Source organism: Panthera onca, chromosome C1 (assembly GCF_046562875.1).
Source record: "Panthera onca isolate mPanOnc1 chromosome C1, mPanOnc1 haplotype 2, whole genome shotgun sequence".
NCBI lineage: Eukaryota > Metazoa > Chordata > Mammalia > Carnivora > Felidae > Panthera > Panthera onca.
The window spans coordinates 197,988,360-198,009,031 of record NC_138346.1 but is presented as its reverse complement, the minus strand read 5'-3'; the positions used below and the strand labels follow the sequence as shown (position 1 = coordinate 198,009,031).

The 20,672-nt window shown below is 53.5% G+C and overlaps 1 protein-coding gene across 2 annotated transcripts in view; it reads right to left on the bottom strand.

Annotated features, from left to right (window-relative positions):
* Window positions 1-5,271: 5,271 nt before the first annotated feature.
* NKAIN1 (sodium/potassium transporting ATPase interacting 1) overlaps window positions 5,272-20,672 on the bottom strand; it is a 40,314-nt gene continuing 24,913 nt past the window's right edge. The window contains exons 2-7 of one of the 2 annotated variants that reach the window (XM_060621916.3): window positions 10,515-10,652; window positions 9,002-9,082; window positions 7,386-7,583; window positions 6,655-6,715; window positions 5,943-6,024; window positions 5,272-5,792 (exon numbers count right to left, since the gene is read on the bottom strand). In XM_060621916.3, the coding sequence (XP_060477899.1) occupies window positions 5,783-5,792; window positions 5,943-6,024; window positions 6,655-6,715; window positions 7,386-7,583; window positions 9,002-9,082; window positions 10,515-10,652 (570 nt within the window). In that variant the 3' untranslated portion in view covers window positions 5,272-5,782. The remainder of the gene's footprint in view (window positions 5,793-5,942; window positions 6,025-6,654; window positions 6,716-7,385; window positions 7,584-9,001; window positions 9,083-10,514; window positions 10,653-20,672) is intronic. The other variant, XM_078452138.2, reaches the window with a different exon arrangement.

Here is a 20,672-nt window from a genome sequence, read left to right as displayed (position 1 = left end):
AAGCCCGGGAATATCGTGCAAAGTCCAGCCCTTTGATTTCCCCCACGAAGTCACTGAGGCCAAAGGCGGAGGAGCTGCCCTGCGGCCCAGGTGGATGCGGGGGAGGGGAAGGAACTAGAACTTAGGTACGGGATGCCCGGCACAGGGCTCTCTCTGCAGCTCCAGCCTGCCTGAGCCTGCCCCGTCTGATTCCAGGGAAGGCTCGAGGGGAAGAGGGTGTGGCCCCCAGCTCAGGTGGCAGTGGGGCAACTTGGAACTCCCCTCACGTCCTCCAGGTGACCGTGACGGAGGCTGAGGGAGGGAGAAGGCCGGGCATGGACCTACCTTTGCTCCCACTAACCTAGTGGCGAAGTTATGTCAACGTTTACACTCAGGAGTAGAGCGCAGCCTTTAAAATGACTAAGCCATTAACACACACGCACACGCATCTGCACGCTGATTGTCGGTAACAAGTGAAATTGAGCTCAGGGGAGTCTTAAAGTCCAGCTCTGACGTGAGGAAGCGGGCAGGCGTAATTTGATGGGACGTCCAGGACATTGGCGTTAGGGGGAGCTTCAAAAATGTCTGGACGTCTCTTCACCCAGGTCTAGGATTTCCCAAACCTTGAGCACAGGGGGCACTTGAAAAAAAATGCAGATCCCTGTCACTGCCTAGGAGCTGTTGGGTCTGTGCATTTTGGATCAGGATCAGGAATTTGGATGTTAAGGGGTTCTTATGCTCTGGAAACTTGAGAAACACTGTCCTGGGCCCGCAGCCTGTGGACTAGGGAGTCCTGTAAGGCAGTGAGGCCTTGGTGTCCGGCCCTGTCTCATTCCTAATATGTTTAGAAACTGCAAGGTCTTGGGACACCTGGGTGGCTCAGCCGGTTAAGCTTCCAACTCTTGATTTCAACTTAGGTCATGATCTCACAGTTTGTGAGTTTGAGGCTCACATCGGGCTCTGTGCTGACAGTGTGGAACCTGCTCGGGATTCTGTCTCTTCCTCTCTCTCTGCCCCTCCCATGCTCATGCTCTCTCTCAAAATAAATACATAAACTTAAAAAACAAAAACACTGCAAGATCCAATTCCAATGCATTAAAGAAAACACTAGTGTGTCTATAAATCCCAGTAGACTATTGCACTTGTCAAATGTACCTTGGGGAATTCGTGTCCTCTTGTTTTAAAGAATGCCTTGGGCACCTTTGGGATTCAGCAGTTACTGGAAGATGGCCCCTCCTACCTGGATTATTCTAATGTGTGGAGGTTGCTGGGCGGGGAATGGCAGAAGCTGGGATCTTCACCGGGTTTGGTAGAAAGACCGGCTTGACTGGTTCCAGAGTGACGAACTTGAACCCAGGCACAGCCTGACTCCTGCAGTTCATGGCGATCGTTGCCCCACTGTACTAGCCCTCCCAAGTTTACACATAGAGCTCATGGCCACATACGTATCCCCGAGAACACACATCCACACAGGGCTGTGAGAAACCCGAGGTCGGTTCCTGACAAAAAAACCCTGCTTCCCGCTTCCCTGCTCCACTCCAGCCTTCCAGCCCTGCCAGTTCTCGCTAAAGGGCAGCTCTAATGTTTCTTAAATTCCACGTGAGTGAAATCATATGGTGCTTGTCTTTCTTTGACTCGTGTCGCCGGGCAGAATACACTCTAGCTCCACCCACGTCATTGCAAATGGCAAGATTTCATTCTTTTTTTTTTTATGGCTGAGGAGTATTCCATTTATATATAAACACACCCCGTCTTCTTTATCCGTTCATCAGCCAACGGACATTTGGGCTCTTTCCGTAATTTGACTGTCGTTGTTACCGCTACTGAAAACTTTGAATTAGTACTTTTGTGTCCTTTGGATAAATATCTAGTAGTGCCATTGCTGGATCGTAGGGTGATCCTATTTTTGAGGGACTTCTGTCCTGTTTTGCACAGTGGCTGCACCAGCATGCATTCCCACCAATACTGAAAGAGGGTTCCCCTTTCTCCGCATCCTCACCGACACCCTGGTTTCCTGTGTTGGTAATTTTAGCCATTCTGACCGGTGGGAGGCGGTATCTCATTGTGGTTTCGATTTGTAGTTCCCTGATGAGTGACGTCGAGCGTCTTTTTATGTGTCTGTGGGCCATCTGGATGTCTTCTTTTGGAAAAATGTCTATTCACGTCTCCTGCCCATTTTTAAACTGGATGATTTGTGGTTTTTTTTTGGGTGTTGAGGTTTAAAAGTTCTTTATATATTTTGGTTACTACCCCTTTATCAGATATGTCATTTGCAAATATCTTCTCCTGGAAGGACAGCTCTAAAAGAGTGGCTTCAGCTCAAAATCCTTCAGGACTTCCCATCAGCTAACATGCCCTGATTTGACATCAGTGTGGCTATAGCCTGGATTCAACTCCTACCCCGGAAGGCAGAATGATGGCCCCCAAGGGTGCCTACATTCTAATCCCTGGAACCTGTGAACGTGTACTGGCAAAAGGGACTTTGAGGTGGGGGAGATAATCTGGTTGGGCCCAACCTGATGACATGAGCCCTTCAAAGTGGAAAGCCTTTCCTGGCTGAGGGAGATGTGAGGATGGAAGGAGGGTGAGAGAGACAGGACCTTGCTGGCTATGAAGGTGGAGGAAGGGGCCACAAGCCAAGAAATGCAGGTAGCCTCTAGTAGCTAGAAATGGCAAGGACTTGGATTCTCCCCCAGAGCCTCCAGAAAGAAATGCAACCCTCCAGCCATCTTGAGTTGACCCGTGAGACTCATGTCCAACCTCTACAGAACCATAAGATAATAAATTGTATTGTTTTACGACACTAACGTGGCGATCACCTCGGAGAGCACAACTGAAGCTTCCTCCAAGCACGTGGTCCTTCGCTCTTCTTCCCCATGACACCATGTGCTCTGCCCCCTCCACAGCTGGCTCAGGCTGCTGACCCTGTTCGGGACACTCAGGTTGCCTCTCGCCTGAGCCTCTTAGTAACAACTGCCTTTCACCCCACCCGGTCCTCAGCCCTGACCCCCTGCCAGCGGCATTCGCCCTTCTGCCCCGCCCATTCTGTCCTGCCCCACTAAACCATAAAGTCCTTGAAGGCGGTGTCTGTGATTTGTTTTCCCCTGAGCTCCACGACCAGGAGTGGCCCACAGAGGTCTGTGTAGTGAACCTGGGGCATCTTGGGTAGTACGTCTCGTTCTCAGCTTCTAGCCGCATCAAGATGACCTGGGAATCTTAACAAGTCCTAATCCTACCAGACTGCCACGGAAGAATGGGAGGCAGCCCCGTGTGTATTATTGGGCAGAAGGTCTCCAAGATTCAGAGTTAAGTAGAAGCAGCGGGAGGAAGCTGAAGACTGAGGAGAGCATGTTGCCATTTGTGTGAAAAGGGGAAAATATATTTACATAAGCTAACAACGAATGGTCTACCTTTGGAAAGATATGAAAAATAAGCAAAAGGACATCAGCGCCCGGAACTTTCTGAATTCTGTAGCATCTGTACATACAATCTATTCACAAAAGTAAATAAAATTGTAAAAGTTCAAAAATATGGATTCTGGCTATATTGCCAGAAAGGATCCAGGAAACTGTGTCTAAAGCACTGTCAGCTCATCCTAAGTCAGAAACTGAATTGTCAGGAAGAGGGCAGGGTCGAGATGCAAAGGATATTTGGAAGCATAAACTTAAAATGTACTTCATGAAAAAAAAAAAAAAAAAAAGAACTAGAAAGCTCTCCCAGGGGTCACGAAGCCAGGGTTGGGAACCCACCAACTGAGTCCCACCTCTGCATTTTATGGATGAGGAAAGAGAGGGAGAGTGACTTCTCAAAACTACGCAGCCAATCGGAAGCACAGGCCGGTGCCCCAGGAGTGATAATGACAATGACATTGACTCCCAGCCCCTGCTCACCTTCAAGCAGGGACCCTGCTCACTCACAGGGCAGGAGGACAGAAAGATAGAGAAGAAATCACCATCTTTAATCAACCCACCTGCACAGAAACCAGGGGAGCACTCCCTGCCTTGCAAGGTCCCAGTGAGAAAAGAACTTGGGTCCCCTTGCAAAATCCATCTCATAAAAACAAAAGGCTTCAAAGCACCAGTGGCTAAACCCGTGGAGTAGAAAGGAGGCGGGGCGTGTGGGGGTGGGAGGAGAGGGCTGGAGGCAGGGAAGCAGTCAGGTCTGAAGGGAACTGCACAGTTACCTAGGCAGACCACCCGGGACTCAGTGCCTGGGGGAACCAGAGGAACTCCTGGGGCCGGCTCCTTGACACAGCACTACAGATGGGATGGTGGGGTGGGGTCCTAGCCCAGGATATTCTGCCCACAGACGGTAGGGAATGCTAGATCAGAGGGTGGAGAGCAAGGATGGAGTGTTCACCACGGACGGGCTCGGGTGTACGAGCCATCTGTGTTTCCCTCCGAGTCCCCCACGCCTCCTGCCCTCCTTCCTAACCCAGGGTATCACAGACTGGGAGCTGAGGCCTGACCCTCCTGCCCTTGGACTCCCGGCCCGTACACAGGAACCAAGGTCCTCAGGGGTGTCTGTGGAAGGAGGTGGGGAGAATGAGCTCTCATCTGTTTGCTCTCAAGGGTGCTGGCCCTCCCGGCCCCACACCACGACCCACTCCCCCAGTCTGCCTCTTCAGGACTCCTTCTGGGCTTCTTAGAGGTTTCTCCTGGACACTGGAGTGGTCACAGACGCTGGTGATCTTTGAAAAGTGTTGACTGGGCCGCGCCGGCCAGCCCTCTTCTATTCCGGAACCACAGGTCTTCCATCTGGAAGGTGGATGGAACCATCAGGGGTCGGTGGGGTTGCTGACGAGGTAGGGATCATGGCTGCAGCAGACCCGGCCTCAGGGACCTGGAAGGGGGTGGCGTGACTGAGGTGTGGCCTCCCCTCTTACTGGAATGAGCTTGAAATGTTTGCCAAGGGTGGGCAGGGGCCGAGCCTAGGAGGGCTTCCCTGTGGGTCAGGCTGAATTCAGGGCTCTGGGCTCTGTTCATCTGGTTCCCAACAGAACAGGTATATTGCTACAAGAGAGGTGGTGTAGATCATGTGTGTTCTAGAGTGTCCCAGATGGATGGGGGCTCAGAAATGGAATTCAGAGACCAGACCCCGGGGTTCTGGAGCCTGAAACTGCAGAAAGTACACTGTGTTCAAGGCCTGCCTCCACCCAAAGCCTAGCTGTGTGGCCTCAAGCAAACGCTTCATATCTGGGCCTCAGTTTCCATATCTGAAAAATGGGAATTATAATCCCAGCCTCGCCCTGGGGACTTAAGAGTCAAATGAAAAGGCTAGAAAGAGCTCCATCTGCTAAGAGATTATTTTAATTATTTGAGGGAAACTGAGGCCCAGAGAGGGCCAGGGCCTTGCCAGATGTCACACAGAGAGTCAGTGACGGAGCTGCAACTGGAACCCAGGACTCCTGCTTCTAGGTCACAGTAACTCTCCCCAAGGCTGGTGAACCAGTGTGGTAAAATGAGGTGAATGCCATTTCTCTCTGGACACGGGACCAGAAGTTGGGTGAAGGGTTTCAAAAAGAAGAGGCTGGAGAAGGGAGGGAGGCCCCAGCGCACACCAAGGCTGAGATTAAAAAAAAAAAAAAAAAATACAAACCCCCGCGATCCCCTCCCCCGCCCGGCCCGCCCCACCCTTGGAGTCGGGCTGCGAAGGGCCAGGTCCATGTCCGTGGCGGACCCAGCCAGTGCAGGCTGCAGTCGGTCCGCTAGCCGCCAGGGGGCGCGCCTGCCATTTGGGCCCGACCTGGTGGCCTCAGCTTCAGTCTAGCCAGCAAGCACGCGGCGCCCGGGTGGGAGCGCGGCTACCCCGACCTGCAGAAAACAAAGGCAGGTTAGGGAAGTGGACCCCGAAAATATGGGGGCAGGCAGATCCGGCTGCCCTCCCCGCTCCTCCCTGCCCTTCGTCCCCCAGCAGCAACGCCCCGGTCCCTCCACCCCACCCCACTGGGCGCCAGGACCCACGTGTACAGAGGCTGCAGTTGTAAATGCGACGTCTTCTGGGGCGCCTGGTATCCGTAGGAGTCAAAGCCACCGATGAAGTCAACTGTGGAAGGGGAGGTGGCTCATAGTTAGGGATGGGCCCCTAGGGTGCGAGTTATGGGAGGGTGGGTCCTGAAAAGGAGGAATCTGAGAGCCAGACCCCATACAGGGTTTTAGGGCCAGGCTTTGCTGCCAGATCCCAATAGGTGGACCTATGGGGAATGGGACATGGAGAAGCTCAGCCAGAGTGGCCAAAGCCCCAAGTGGACAGAGAACCTGGAGGGGCGAGGCCGTCCTTTAAGGGAGCAGGGCTTGAGCCACGTAAGGGGGCAAGACCACGGAGGTGGGTGCGTGGTGGTGGTGGTGGTGGGTTAATGGGAGCAGAGACTGGGCATGGGCGGTGTTTGTTAGGGGTGAGCCTTATGGAGCTCCTCCGGGGGGCAGAACCTAAGAGAGGTGGGTAGAGAGCGGCGCTGGAACCATGGGCTGGGCACCTGGATGTCTAGGTCACAGCTCAAAATGTGCTACGTAGACCCCCACTACCCCTGCCGCCTTTTCTTCCCCACCAAGAGGGTCCAGTTGGCCAACCCAGGGCTCCCTCCCTGGAGGGAGCTTGGGGGCACTGTCCAGGGTGCTGAAGGAACAGGATGGTGTGCGGCCAGGCTTCCCCATTCCCTAGGGGCTCCCCACTCACAGCTGTCCTCCTCCTCCAGGAACACTTTGCTCACGTAGCAGGCGAACACAAAGCCGAACAGCTGGGGATGGAAGGAAAGAAGACAGAAGCTCTTCCTCCACCCTCTGCCTGGCTGGGCCTTGTCCGACTGGAGGGGCACGGTATGCGAAGATGAAGGCCAACCCATAACAACTTCCAGTTAAATGACTGGGCCTTACTGTCAAACATAGTTGGTTCCATTCTCCATTCTGCGAGTGGACTTTGGACAAGTAATTATTTTACCTCTTTGAGCCTCAGTTTCCCCAGCTGGACCTGGGCAATACTTTACTGACTTGTTTAGAAGAAAGAGGAGTATGTGACTTTGGGCATGTGGAGTGTGGAGGGCAAGACTAGGAACCAGAACTGTCTTGGATCCACTCTCACAACTCTTATGCACTTGATGTGGTCATTCCATTCTGTGAATAAGCAAACAAGTTTAGAGAGGGCAAGTGACTTGTCCAAGGTCACACAGCAGATACACTGGAGATCGGGTTGACTTACAGTCTGATGACTCATCCTAGTCCTTAAACCTGCTCACGCCAGGCTGGGGCAGGGGTGAAGGGAGAAGATACAAGATAAGGAGACAGAGCCAGACAGAAGCACAAGAAGGCTGGGAGATCTAGGTTCTTCCCTTCTGAACTAGAGCTAAACAAAGGGGTTAGGGTAGACTCCACCTCCGGGAGTGTGTGGCTCAGGGGGACAGGAGGACTCACAGCCAGGAAGATCTGCAGAGCACTGCTGAGTGCTTCGATGTAGGGATAGTCAAGCAGGCAGCCGGTGACAGAGATGACATGGTGGTCTTCCAGGGCCAGGCGGGAGTTCAGGACAGGTGTCACTAGGCAGCCTGGCCCATTCTCCATCCACCAGGAGCGGTGCAGGGACGTGTTGAAGGTCATGATGAAGTCCCGGTCCTGGGGGCAGAGGGGCCTAGGATACTGAGCTGGGGCCACGAGGTGGCGGGAATTTTCCCCAGGCAGCAGGGAACTTTATATAAAGCCTACTTCACACCTGGACTGTTGAAGCAGCCTCCTCTCCTGACTTGACTTCAAGGGTCTGGAAGGGGGGGTCTGTTTCCACAAGTCTCTATTTGGCCAGTAGGTGGCGCTTGATGACTATGCAGGTCTCACACTTCCCTCAGAGACCGAAAGGGCTGGTGCTCACCCACAGAAAGCCCCAAAATTTCAGGGATGGAAGGGACATTAACAGTGACTGAGTCCAATTTTCCAGCCCTGAGCGGAATTCTCAACACAGACCCCTTCATGGCCCATGCAGCCTCTCCACTGCTCTCTCTGTGTGACCCTGGGCAAACGTTTCCTCTCTTTAGTTCTTGGTCTGCCCATCTGAAATGGAGAAGGGCCTGGCTTAGATCCGAGGTTCTCACCCACGGCGTCTATGTGTTTACCCATCCAGTCACTCGTGCAGCCTGTTAACAGACATTCACCGAGTGCTGACCAGGTGCCAAGCACTGAGATGTGTCATCTCATTCCATCCCTTCCGCAACCACATGAAGGAATTATCTGCACTCATGAGACAGGGAAACTGAAGCTCAGAAGGTAAACCACTTGCCCAGGGTCACATCACTTGGAAATGTTGGAGCTGGGATTTAAATCCAGCAGAACTACAAAGCCAATGTTCCCATTCATGTATTTTGCCTTCTTTTTGTCTAAAATTAGAAGTTGTGCCCTCTGGGCTTGCTCTTCTACAAGCCAAGAACTTCCACTTTCTTCAGTGGTTCCACACGAGCCCTGGGCCACTCGATTGTCCCCGAAGTCTACCCTCTTTCTCTTTTGAAAATATTGATCAGAACGGGACTCAAATCGGGGTGCCTTGCTGGCTCCGTCGGTGGAACATCTGACCTGATCTTGGGGTCGGGGGTTCAAGCCCCAGGTTGGGTGTGGAGATTACTTAAAAATGAAATCTTGGGGGAAAAAAAAAAAAGAGAACTGGACCCAAATCTTTGTGGCCTTAGCCGTACAAAGTGCATGGCATTTTCATCTCCCTTGCACCGAACACCTGTGGGGCCTGAGAGCAGTTTTCAGGGCCACGACGTGAGGCTGGTTTCTACCGAGCTTGGAATCACCTGTGACCCCAGGCCATCTTCATGCAGATGGCCCTTCAGCGTTGTCTGCTCCATCATTCGTTTCTGGCAGGTGCAGGGGCGGCCAAACAAAAATGTGGGGGTAGGGTTTGCGGAGCAGATTATTCGGATGTGTAGAGGGAAGTCTCTTCAAGAGACAATGTCCCAGACCCACACCTAACTTGGAGCCTTTGGGTAGGGGACAGGAAAGGTCCGGCTCTGCCCTCTAGCACTGCCAGGCCCGAGGCTTACCTGGGACAGCTGTCCGACCTCCAGGTAGAAGCAGATGATAAATGCATTCCAGCCAACCCAGAGCACCAGCCAGGCTGCATACTGGGGAGAGGAGAGGTGGGATCAGGGTGGGGCCTGGGAAAGTGGGGACAGGGCATGTCAATGCAGACAGAGCTCAGGGACTGAGGGGACCTTTGCAGGGGGAAATGATGACACCCCACTTAGGCGGCACTTTATAGTTTACAAGTCATTTTTATATCCGTCCGGTTCCTACAACAACAGCCCTGCATGGAAGGCGCCATCCTTTCTTTAAAGATAACTCACGTAAGCCCTAGAGAGGAGGTTTAAGGTTTCCGAGATCACACAGCGAGGAAGAGATAGGGCTGCCACTCAAACTCCAGTCCTCGGGCAGCTAATCCGATGCATTCTGCAGAGAACAGCAGCCACGGCCTGGCTCTGGAGCGCTGGAGAGGATCTAGATATTTCCACCCAAGTCCCATGCCTGCAATTTCCGTGCCGCCACACGGCAGACAGTGATGCTTAGAGTGGTACCTGGGGCTTTCCTGAGAGCCAGAGAGAAGGAGCCTCCCATCCCAGGTGACACAGAGCTTTGGGAGGGCCCTGTTCACCTGGCTTCCGGGAGCTCAGCCCGTGGGAGGCGGGAGAAGCCCAAGAATGAGCCGGAGGGGGCTCTGGCGGGAGCATGGCATTGCATGGCACTGTTATCACAAGTGGCTAGCATTTTATGTAATAAACCTACTGAAAAGCCTTTTCCCTCAAAAGAGGCATGTGAATGGGCCACTGAGGAAGAGCAGGGGAGAAGGGTGAGCCTAGCTGAAAGCAGGGGTTTAACAGAGACCATCAAGGACCAGGGCTTGGAAAGAGGAAGCAGGAGGAGGGAGCCAGGGACACAACACAATCCACGCCTGGGATCGGAGCACAGGGGACACTGACCTCAAGCCACACTAGCCGCTCGAGACCATATTCCTCATGAACAGCAAAGGGCAGGTCTTCCTAGAGCTACCTGAGGAACTAAACCAGATGAAGTCTGTCCCTCCACTGGCTTCCGGAGGCAGCGTGAAGATGTGTCAAGAGCGTTCACTCCGGACCTGACTGCTCTCTAATCCTGCCACTGATTAGCTGCGTGGCCTTAGGAAGCCTCATAACCTTTCTGAGCCTCATTTCCTCATCTGGGAAACGGCGATGGTAAGCCATACCTTGCAGGGCTGTTGTAAAGGTAAGCAAAACGTGCGCAACTCTCAGCACTGTGCTTGGCAGATGGTAGGCACTCCCTAAAATGATGTATCTTGTTAATATCTGGATTTTTCCCTAGGAAATTCTTCAGGGAGAATACCGCTCTTGTCTCTCTGCTGAGCAAAGAAGCATTGGTATTTGGGCATCCGCACCAGCAGCCGGGCTGGAGCTAAGACAGAGCAGGGGTCTGGGTGTCCAGGGTAGGGGGCAGTTCTGGCTGGAGGAGCCAGCGTGGGGGGGGGGGGGGGGGAGGGGGAGGGGAGGGGCAAGTGAGCCATACCAGAATGAGGTACCGGGAGCGGTACTGCACGGTGCCGAAGATGCCCAGGATGACGGCCATGATGTGCAGGAAGTTGGCTAAGATAGGAGCCCACTGATAGCCCAGGAAGTCAAAGATCTGCCTCTCCAGTGCAGCCACCTGTGGGAAAGAGCAGGCTGAGGCCACAGGGACAAGGGAAGGCCAGGGACTAAAGGGAAGGGAAGGGATTCCTCCTTGACCTTGTGGAGCGGGTGACGCCACCTACCGTGGTGATGGGGCACCACGGCCAGACTGTACACGAGTCTCAGCATCATCCTAACTCTGCAAGACCACAGGGATACGGGGGGAGTGAGGGCAAGGCTGTGGGGGCCGGCTGAGACTGAGCCCTGATCATCACTTCGGGGAGGGCTAACGGGAGAAGGGAACCTCAGTTCAGAACACCTTCAGAGCCAAGAGGCTCTGCCCACTAGTACCTGCCCCTGCCCCATGTGGGGCTCTGAGCAGGTGGAGTCAGGATCCAGACTGCTCCCCGCCCTCCCAGCTCTGGCCAAGGGCTGAGCCATAGCCCTGAAGGGCTAGAAGTCCTGAAGTCCCTTCTTCCAAGGACTCCTGTCTGGAGGTTGCCCTGGCCCGTGGGATCCATGGGATGCAGAGAAAGGGATTTTTTTTTTTTTTTTTTTAACTCTCCTTCCCCCAGGGAGCTGTAATGGGTTGCAAAATTGACCTCAAGTTTTTCCTCTCCATGTTTCCATGCTCTTCGACAATGCCGTCCCACACTAACTCTGCATGGTTATGTGACTCGCTTTGCCCAGTGGGACTTTAGCAAGCCCAATGCAAGTTGAAGACCCCCAAAATGCTTGTGCATTGGAGTTTGCCCACTTGCTACACGTGTAACACAGAGAACACCACGAGAAAGAGCCCGGGTGCCCAGCCGGAGCCTGAGAGGAGAACCAAGGCGCCCTAGTTGACAGCCAATCAACCTTCAGACGCGTGAGGCCATTTAGATCATTCCGCTAACCAACCCAGCAACTGACCTAAGACACGTACCTAGACCAGAAAAATCTCCCAGGTGATCCGCAGAATCATGAGCTCAATAAAACGGTTGTTTAAACTGCTGTCATGGAATGATTTGTTACCCAGCAGAAGCTAACTGATATATAGGACCCCATCAGCACTCCCTTTCCCAGTAGCCCCGGTTCAACCTTGCAGCTGCTATACTTAAGAACAAAGGTGCCGGTGTGCCTGGGTGGCTCATGAGGTTAAGTGTCGGACTCTTGATTTCAGCTCTGGTCATGATCTCACAGTTCATGAGTTCAAGCCCAGCATCAGTCTCTGCACTGATTGGGATTATCTCTCTCCCTCTCTCTCTGTTCCTCCCCCAGTTGTTCTTGCTTACTCTCTCTCAAAATAAATTTTAAAAAAAAGAGAAGAAGAACAAAGGTGCCAGGGAAATCCATTGTCATTGATTGCCCAATACCTCTTTTTCTGGTAATAGAAACCATCTCTTTTGTTTTGGGAACCACCTTCCAGACCCTTAGTTCATGTGGTTTGGGTGGGGCTGAGCCCACCTCTAATTTCAGCGGAAGGCTCAGGACCCAGTCCTGACCAAATAATCGGCACATGGGGATCTGTGCAGGGATGGACACTCGTCCCCGTGCCTGCCCCTGGCGGTCACTGTGGATGGTTGCTGGAGTAATTGGGACAGAGATACCCTCTATCTGCCAGGGTATCTGAATGGGCATAGTGTCACCCAGAGCTGTTGGTGGCTGTCTTTGCCATCTCACAGGGACAGCCTGCTTGAGGAAGCAGCCCAAAGCTAAGGGGCAGAGAGGGAAGCAGAGTGGACAAGCGAGGTGAGTGTCCTGGTAACGTCATTTCCGGTCTCAGGATCTAGCCATCGCTGAAAACTAATTCTCCCTCCTTGCACTTGCGATTTCTGTCCCTTGCAACCGAAAGTCCTGACCTAAAAGAGAAGGGGAGCGGAGGGGATCTGGCTGGGAAGGGACAGGGAGGGTTCTGATTGAGAAGATCCTAGAAGCCTTTCTCCTGGCAGGGAGGCAGGAGGAGGTGGGGCTGACGCTACTGCACAGATGGCAGGGCTTGGGCAGAAACCCAGGAAGCCGCGGGCCCAACCCTGGCACCCGCCCACCTGGCGCCAGCCTGCCTCTTATTGGTGACTCCTCTCCCGGGGCCCTGCAGATTAGAAAGAGCTTTCCAAGTGCACCTCTCATGGATACTCCTTGGCAGAAAGGCACGGCTGAGACCATTATCTCATTCTGAAGAAAGAGACCACGAGGCTCAGAGAAGGGAAGTGACTTGCCCAAGGTCACACAGCAGGTAGGTGGCAAAGCCAGGCAGTCATTCCGCTTTTCTCTGCCACATGTCCCATCAAAGCCCCTCCCTTTGCCCTGTTGTCACTGGCCTGGGAGTTAAGAGGTTGACAGTATGACAGACGCCTGGGTGACTTGGGGCGGGCCACCTTCCCCACTGGGTCTCAAGCTCCTTCCTCCATACATAAGAGGCCACTGGACTACATGACCTCTAAGGGCCCTTCTGGTTTTGACCCCAACGGTCTGCTGACCTTGGGAGAGAAACTCCCCAGATTGCTCCCCCTGCTCCCAAAAGATCCTCCCTCATTTCCGTTTTTCTCCTTTCCACCCTGACTCTGCCGGGCCTGGGAGAGCCCTGGTGGTTTGGGGTTCCCCTGAGGCTCTCAGCTCTGCTGGCATCTGGTCCTGGCAAGGAGGATGCCATCAGAGGACAGAGGAGGTGGCTGAGACAGACTTGCCCAGGCTCATCGTGTAGTTGGGGAGACATCTTGCCTGGGTATGCCTACCTAAACCAGGACATCACCCTGCCCTGACCCTGGCACTTGCTCAAAGCCCTCTTTTGGTTCTTGGGGACCTCAATGACAAAGGAAGCAGTGGGACAGTTACCACAAAAAGCTTTGGAGTCTCTAAAACTTGGGTTGAAACTGCAGCTCTGTGCGACATGGGGCAAGTTACTTTCCCTCTCGGAGCCTATTTCTTCAACTATAAATGGGGAAGACAATCCTTCCCTTGAGAAGTGAGGATATGGAGACATCACATAAACTAACAGACAACTAGACTTAATCAATGGTGGCTAATTAGGAGAAGACTCAACAGTGGAAGCTTCTTAGTTGGGCACCGAAGGTTTCCTGGGAGCTGGCACAAGCCTTTATCCCCAGCCAGCTCCTGCCCCCAAGTGGCTGAAACATTGGTTTAAGTCCCGCCTTCATTTCCCTTTTCCTTCCTTCCTTCCTTCCTTCCTTCCTTCCTTCCTTCCTTCCTTCCTTCCTTTTAATTTTTTAACATTTATTTTGAGACAGAGAGAGAAAGAAAGAAAGAGAGGCAGAGAAAGGGAGCTGGCTGAAAGCAGCTGAAGCAGGCTCCAGGCTCTGAGCTGTCAGCGCAGAGCCCTCTTCGGATCCTCTGTGCCCCCCTCTCTCTGCCCCGCCCCTGTTCATGCGTTCTTTCTTGAAAATGAAGAAACATTGGGAAAAAATGAATCCGTGTACATATATATTTTTAATTTTTTTAAACGTAAGAAAATATATTTATCTTGAGAGAGAGGGAGAGCACGCACGGGGGAGGGGCAGAGAGAAGGAGAGAGGGAGAGAGGGAGAGAGAGAGAGAGAGAGAGAGAATGAATCCCAAGCAGGGTCCACGTTGTCAGCGCAGGGCCCAGCGTGAGGCTTGAACTCACGAACCACGAGGTCACGAGCTGACATCGAGTTGGACGCTTGAGCCATTCAGGCGCCTGGAAACCTTATTTTTACTGCGTATTTATTTTTGAGAGAGGGTGCGTGAGCAGGGGAGGGGCCAAGAAAGAGGCGGAGCGAGGATCCGAAGCAGGCTCTGTGCTGACAGCAGCGAGCCCGACGTAGGGCTCGAACTCACAAACTGTGAGATCATGACCTGAGCCAAAGTCTGACCCTCATCTGACTTCACCACACAGGCATCCCTGAACCTTTCTTTTTTTTAATTTATTCTTATTTTTTTAAATTAATGTTTACTTTTGACACAGAGAGAGAGAGAGAGCGTGCGCGCGCATGAATTGGGGAGGGTCAGAGAGAGAGGGAGACACAGAATCCGAAGCAGGCTCCAGGCTCCGAGCTGTCAGCACAGAGCCCGACGCGGGGCTCGAACTCACGGACCGTGAGATCATGACCTGAGCCGAAGTCGGACGCTTAAGTGACCGAGCCACCCAGGGGCCCCAATAATCTCAATTCTAAACTTATTATTTTTTATTAGAAAACCAAGTCAAATATTCCAGAACTTCTGCTTGTCCAGCTGTGGTATGTGGCTAATTAACAAATAAAGAGCAAACAGAATTATCTTCCCCCTTTGGGTGCAGCAGCTTAGAACAATAATCTGAGGGCCGCAGTGACTGTAAATGCAACTGACCTCGGTGTGTCTTTTTACTCTCAGGGGAGGGATAGTGTGGAGACGACAGCACCTCCTTTGCAAAAGTTTCTTTTTTTTTTCCTTTTGTTTTGTTTTGTTTTGCAAAAGTTTAAAGTGCACGTGCACTGAGGGAAAAAGTGACTCTTTTTTTTTTTTTTTTTTTAACCTGGTCAGCCCATAAGCTAGGTCTTGAGTCTCTCCTAGGTGGGCCAGAACCAGGACGGAAGCTCCTGTTGGCAACTGATGCAGCCTCCTCCCTGATCTCCAGCAAAGGGAGGTTGGCCACAATCCCTGTCGAGGGCTTTTCCTTTTTCCTTTTTTTAATGTTTATTTATTTTTGAGGGAGGGAGGGAGAGGGAGAGAGGGAGAGAGAGAGAGAGAGAGAGAGAGAGAGAGAGAGAGAGAGAGAGAGCGCAAGCAGGGGAAGGGCAGAAACAGAGGAAGACACAGAATCCAAAGCAGGCTCCAGGCTCTGAGCTGTCAGCACAGAGCCCGACGCGGAGCTCTGACTCAGAAACCGCGAGATCATGTCCTGAGCCGAGGTTGGAAGCTTCATCGACCGAGCCACCCAGGCGCCCCTCGAGTGCTTTTTCTAAAATACAAATCTGGTCCAGTCACTCTGTCATCAGGGCAGCCCACAGAGCTTGGGGTAATCCCTGCGGTCTCTGGGCCTGCCAACTCCCCAGCCACACAGGACCCCAAACCAGGACGAGAGCCCTGACCATCCCAGAGTGACAGATGAGAACGGGTCACCAGATCCCGTCTGCATCGGTCAAGACCCGCATGCCTGCCCCTCAATCCTCTCTACCCTCATCCCCTCAAGGCCCTGTGCTGCTCCCCCTGACCCAGCCCTCCCCCACCCCTTTCAGAAGTCCTCCCAAACCAGCCTGTGCCCCTAAAGGCTCAGCTCCTTCCCTGAGGGGTCCCCCCTCCCCTATGTTTTGCACCCAAGGATGCCGTTTCTCTGTGCTCTTCTCAGTGACCATTTCTCTTCTCACATCCCATGTTCCTTGGGCCCAAGGGTGGGGTAGGATCCTCTGGGGTCCCTAAGTTGCTTACAGAACTGGACAACCCTGTGCCCCCCGGGGCTCGGGCCCTAGGGCTATACCACTCCCCCCACTGCTGACCTCGTCATCCGCTGGCCTCCAGGTCCTGCCTTTTCCTGAAAATGAGTTTCATCCCTGCATCACCCCAGTTGCCTTGGACATCAGGGACCACCCCCTCCAGCACCGTGACTTCTCATCTCTCAAACACCTCTCCTGTGACCTTTCCCTCCATTTCTCCTCCTACACGGCCACCACGTGGACTGTGGCATCACCATAACTGCCCCGCCTCCAAAGTCACCAATTCAACAGCCCCTGCTGGACCACTCCAGCTTGCTTCCCAGCACCTGTGGACGGTGACGGTGACGACCTGGGTCCAGTGCATCAGGTCCCCTGCCCCTCACCCTCCACCCCTTCCATTCTCCATTTCCTCACTCACACCCCAGCTCGGCTTGCTGGGACCGCACGATGCTTCCTTACTTTCGAATGAGCTTCGGCTGTAAGCCAAACTCCCATGCCCTCTGCCTTTCCATCGCACCTGTCAGGAAAGGCCCACACCTGCAAAGACCCAATTAACAGTGTTCTCACTGCCTGCAAAGCAGCCAAGCGCTGATAGAGCATGTCACTCCCCAGGCAGACAAGGTGCATGACAGATCGACAGACCCTGTAATCATCAACTTTGAGAGCACCCCCCCCTCTGCCCCACAACCCGCCTGGGCCTCCCTAGGGAACTCACTTTCTCCACTATCTCAGATCTTACTGTCCTCAACCCTCCTGGGCCCCCACCCCCACCCCAGCCTCACTCTCAGAGGACCTGGCCTCTGTCTCCCCCTCCTCCGCCCGGTGCCTCCACCTACACCCTGGACCCCATCTCCTGTCTTCTCGGGAGCTCACACCATCCTCTTCTTGCCTGTAAACTCAACCTCAACCTCTCCCTCTGCCCAGGATCCCTCCCATGGGGTCCTAAACACATTCAAGCCACTTCTATTAAAAAAATGAATGAATGGGGGCGCCTGGGTGGCTCAGTCGGTTAAGCGTCTGACTTCGGCTCAGGTCATGATCTCGCGGTTCGTGAGTTCAAGCCCCACGTCGGGCTCTGTGCCTACAGCTCAGAGCCTGGAGCCTGTTTCAGATTCTGTGTCTCCCTCTCTCTCTCTGACCCTCCCCCATTCATGCTCTGTCTCTCTCTGTCTCAAAAATAAACGTTAAAAAAATAAATAAAAAATTTAAAAAAATGAATGAATGAACGAACGAACGAAAGAAAAGCCCTGCATGGTCCTCCAGCTACACCTCCTCTATCTCAATGCTCTCACGCCCAGACTAAGGGTCTCAACGTCCTCCCTACAACTCGTTCCTCTGCCTGCTTGCACGCTGCAGTGTGGTTCAGTGGTTAGGAGCTGGGTCAGAATCCTGGTACCACTGGCCAAGTCACTTAACCTCGCTGCACCTCGGTTTCCTCTCCAGCGGAATGGGTATAATTCACAACACCTCTCTCATACGGTTGTGAAGAGATTCGGAGTTGTTTGTTTAATTTGTGAACACGATGCCCAACGTGGGGCCTGAAACTCACAACTCTGAGATCAAGAGGTGCATGCTCTAGCAACTGAACCAGACGGGCATCCCATTTTTCTTTTCTTTACTATTATTTAAAATTATATTCTGCTGCAGAACTCCCTTGCCTCCCCCCTTGCTTTCCTTTTCCCATGGCACTTATCACACACTAACATACTACCCACTGCCTTTTACTGCCTGACTCCTGCATTAGAAGGTAAACCCCACGGGAGCAGGGATTTCTGCCTGAGGTGCTCCCGGCTGCATTTCCGGCAGGGAGAGCTGTGCCTGGCACGGGGGCAAGTGCCAAGGTTAAGCTGGTTCTCCACCCTTCCTGGCCACTCCTGATTCTGGTGTGTAGCCAGGGCCCTAAATGTCAGAACACCCCAAGGCCATTCCCTGGGCTCTCTTTATGCTCCTTTTGTCCAAGCAAACGCACGCCCACCCAAGCTCCAGGGGCTACTTGCTTGTGTTTCGGCCTCCAGCCCCTTTATAAGTGGCTACTCATTGGATGAACTTCACATGCCCAAACGTGGACTTAATGAACTTACTATGCCCCAAACTGGTCCATTTCCAGTGTTTGGGTCCCATGATGTGCTGCAAAAGCCAGAAAGCTCAACTTCAGGTCCTGGTCTCCCTCCTGCCCTCTACAAGACTACCAGCTGCCCTCCCCACCCTGCCCGGCCCCCCGGCCTGCCTCAAGCCTAACCGGCCCCTCTCCTTTCCCAAGTGAAGCCACCACGGGGCTCCCCTGCTGCCCCTCCCCCTGCCCTTAGCTCCCCACCCCCACCCGATTATTTATTTATCGGGTAGCTGCCAGCTGAGGGGGATGCGGTTGCCATGGGAACCATCAGCCCCGGGTCAGGGCTGCCTCTGTTCTCAGTAGGATGCTCTTGTCTGTCTAGACGCCAACCCCAGGAGCCCAACACCAGGTGGGGGGTGGGGGTGGGGGTCAAGGGATAAATGATGCGGATAGGCCCACCCCAGCCCCCAGGAAGCAGGCTGGGGGAAGAGAGGGCGGAGAGGGGGCTGGGCTCCAGCCCCAGAACCCATCACAAGCCTCTCGTGCCCAAGCCCTTGCCGGCCAATTCTGCAAGTCAACTACTTTGCTGGCCAAAGTTCCAGCCATGTCGCCGGGGGACACAGAAGTCAGGCCATCTGAGGGAGGGGTCCCTGAAGTTTTTGAAGAATGGTTTGGTCCAGCCCGGTACTGTTACTGACTTTAGTTCACAGAAGGCTGACGTGGGAAGAGCTCCCCATTTGGGGACCAGCAAACCTGATTCTGTCCCCAGTGATTTCACTGTGCGACCTTGGGCAAGTTACTCCCCCTCTCTGAGCCGGAGCCTGGGAAAATGTCCCAAAGCGCATGGAAAGCTTTCGGCCCAGCGCCTGGCACACGGTTGGTGCTCTGTATACGGCAACAGCCTTTGCTGCAGCCCCAAACTCAAACCCCCCTTTTCCCAATGGATTTCTGAGGCAGCTGACAAAATTAAACCCGACTTAGGCCCTCATCCATGAAATGAGGGAGTGGGACTGAAGCCAGACAGGAGGACCCCTGGAGATCCACCAGCCCAACCCCCTCATTAGGGAGGTGAGCCAACTGGCTGCAGTGCGTTGTCTGAGAGGAAGGACTTCCCACTCCCCCTGAGCTCTGCCTCCATCGCTGGCTGCAGTGGTCCCAGAGATCAGGTAGTCTTTGGCAGGGTCAGGGAAAAACAGGCCTGGCAGGGACTCAGTTCACCGAAAAAATATTTCTTGAGCACCTATAATGCGCCAGGCTGTGTGCAGAGTACCCAGTGATGAACAAGCTGGTGTGGCACCCTCCTCAGGAGCTCAAGTCTGGAGACAAATCCCATAGTCCTCTGGGAGCTGATGATGGGAGCTTCTCTGCCAGGTTCCCCGCCCGCTGTGTGTAGCGACCTGTGGGGACTCCTTCCTACCCCCAACACACACACACACACACACACACACACACACACACACACACACACACAAACACGCGCGCGCTCCCTGTCGCTGTCTCTTCTGGGGCTCCTGCGGCCCTTCTGCCTCTCTGCCCTGGTCTGATTCCTGATGGAAAATGGCCAAGGTCGTCACCGGTAAGTGAAAACAAAAAACAAAAACACAACAACCGCAGAGTAATAGGATTCCATTTACATTACAAATAAAAAATAAAAAGAGAGACAAAGCCAAAAAATAAAAATAAATAAAAAGACGCGAAACGCGTTTGACTAAATGCAGAATCAAGAGCTGGGGAGACACACAAGACAAATGGTTATGACAACTTCCCTCTAGGGAGTCGGACTGGGGAGATGGGGAGCCTTACACTTTCACTTAGAAATACTTCTGTATCTTGGATTTTTTACAACGAAGGTATGCTTTTCAACAACGTTAAGAAGACACGTCTTTCAGTGTCGATTCGTGTGCAAAAGCAGTGAAGTGGCTCAGACGATCTGAGGTCTCCTTCTCTGATGTGAAGGTGCTGGGGGGCCCCGGGCAAGTGTCCTCCTCTGGGCCTCAGTGTTCTCGTCTGTACAGTGGGGGCCTCGGTCGCTCCAAACCACTGTCTGGGCCTGGTGATGCTGCAGCCTGCCTATGGGCAGGGGGCCTGGCCTTGGGGTCCTGCGACCTCTGCTGAGGGCCTAACGGCCCCTTTTCCCCAGAAGCTGGTTCTGGCAGCCCCCGGTAAGATCGCCGCTCGGGTTCAGCCAGCCGAGGCACAAGGGCTCCCCATAACCCTTGTGGAGCCTCCGGGATACGAAAGGTGGAGGCTCAGAGTGGTCCCGGGTCTCCCAAAGTCACTCAGACAGGAAGTGGTAGAGTTCAGGTTCGAGTCCTTGTCTGTGCGTTCACTGTTCTTCCCACCCACCCTATGTCTCGCCAGAGATGGTCGGGGGCATAGGAAGGGGCAGATCTGAGGCGGGGCGGGCAGAGCCTGGCTTGGATCAAAAGCAGGCAGTGACGTAACAGCTAACATTTATTAATCTCCTATTAATGCCAGACACTATGCTGAGTATTTCACACCTGTTCATTCATTCATTCTACAAACAGCTCTCCAGGGCCTTTTGTGGGCTAAGAGCTGAGAAGTAAGGGGACCCAGATCTTGTCCCCATGGGATGACAGTCCTGCCTGTTCCCTCCTCAGCACTGACACCAGAA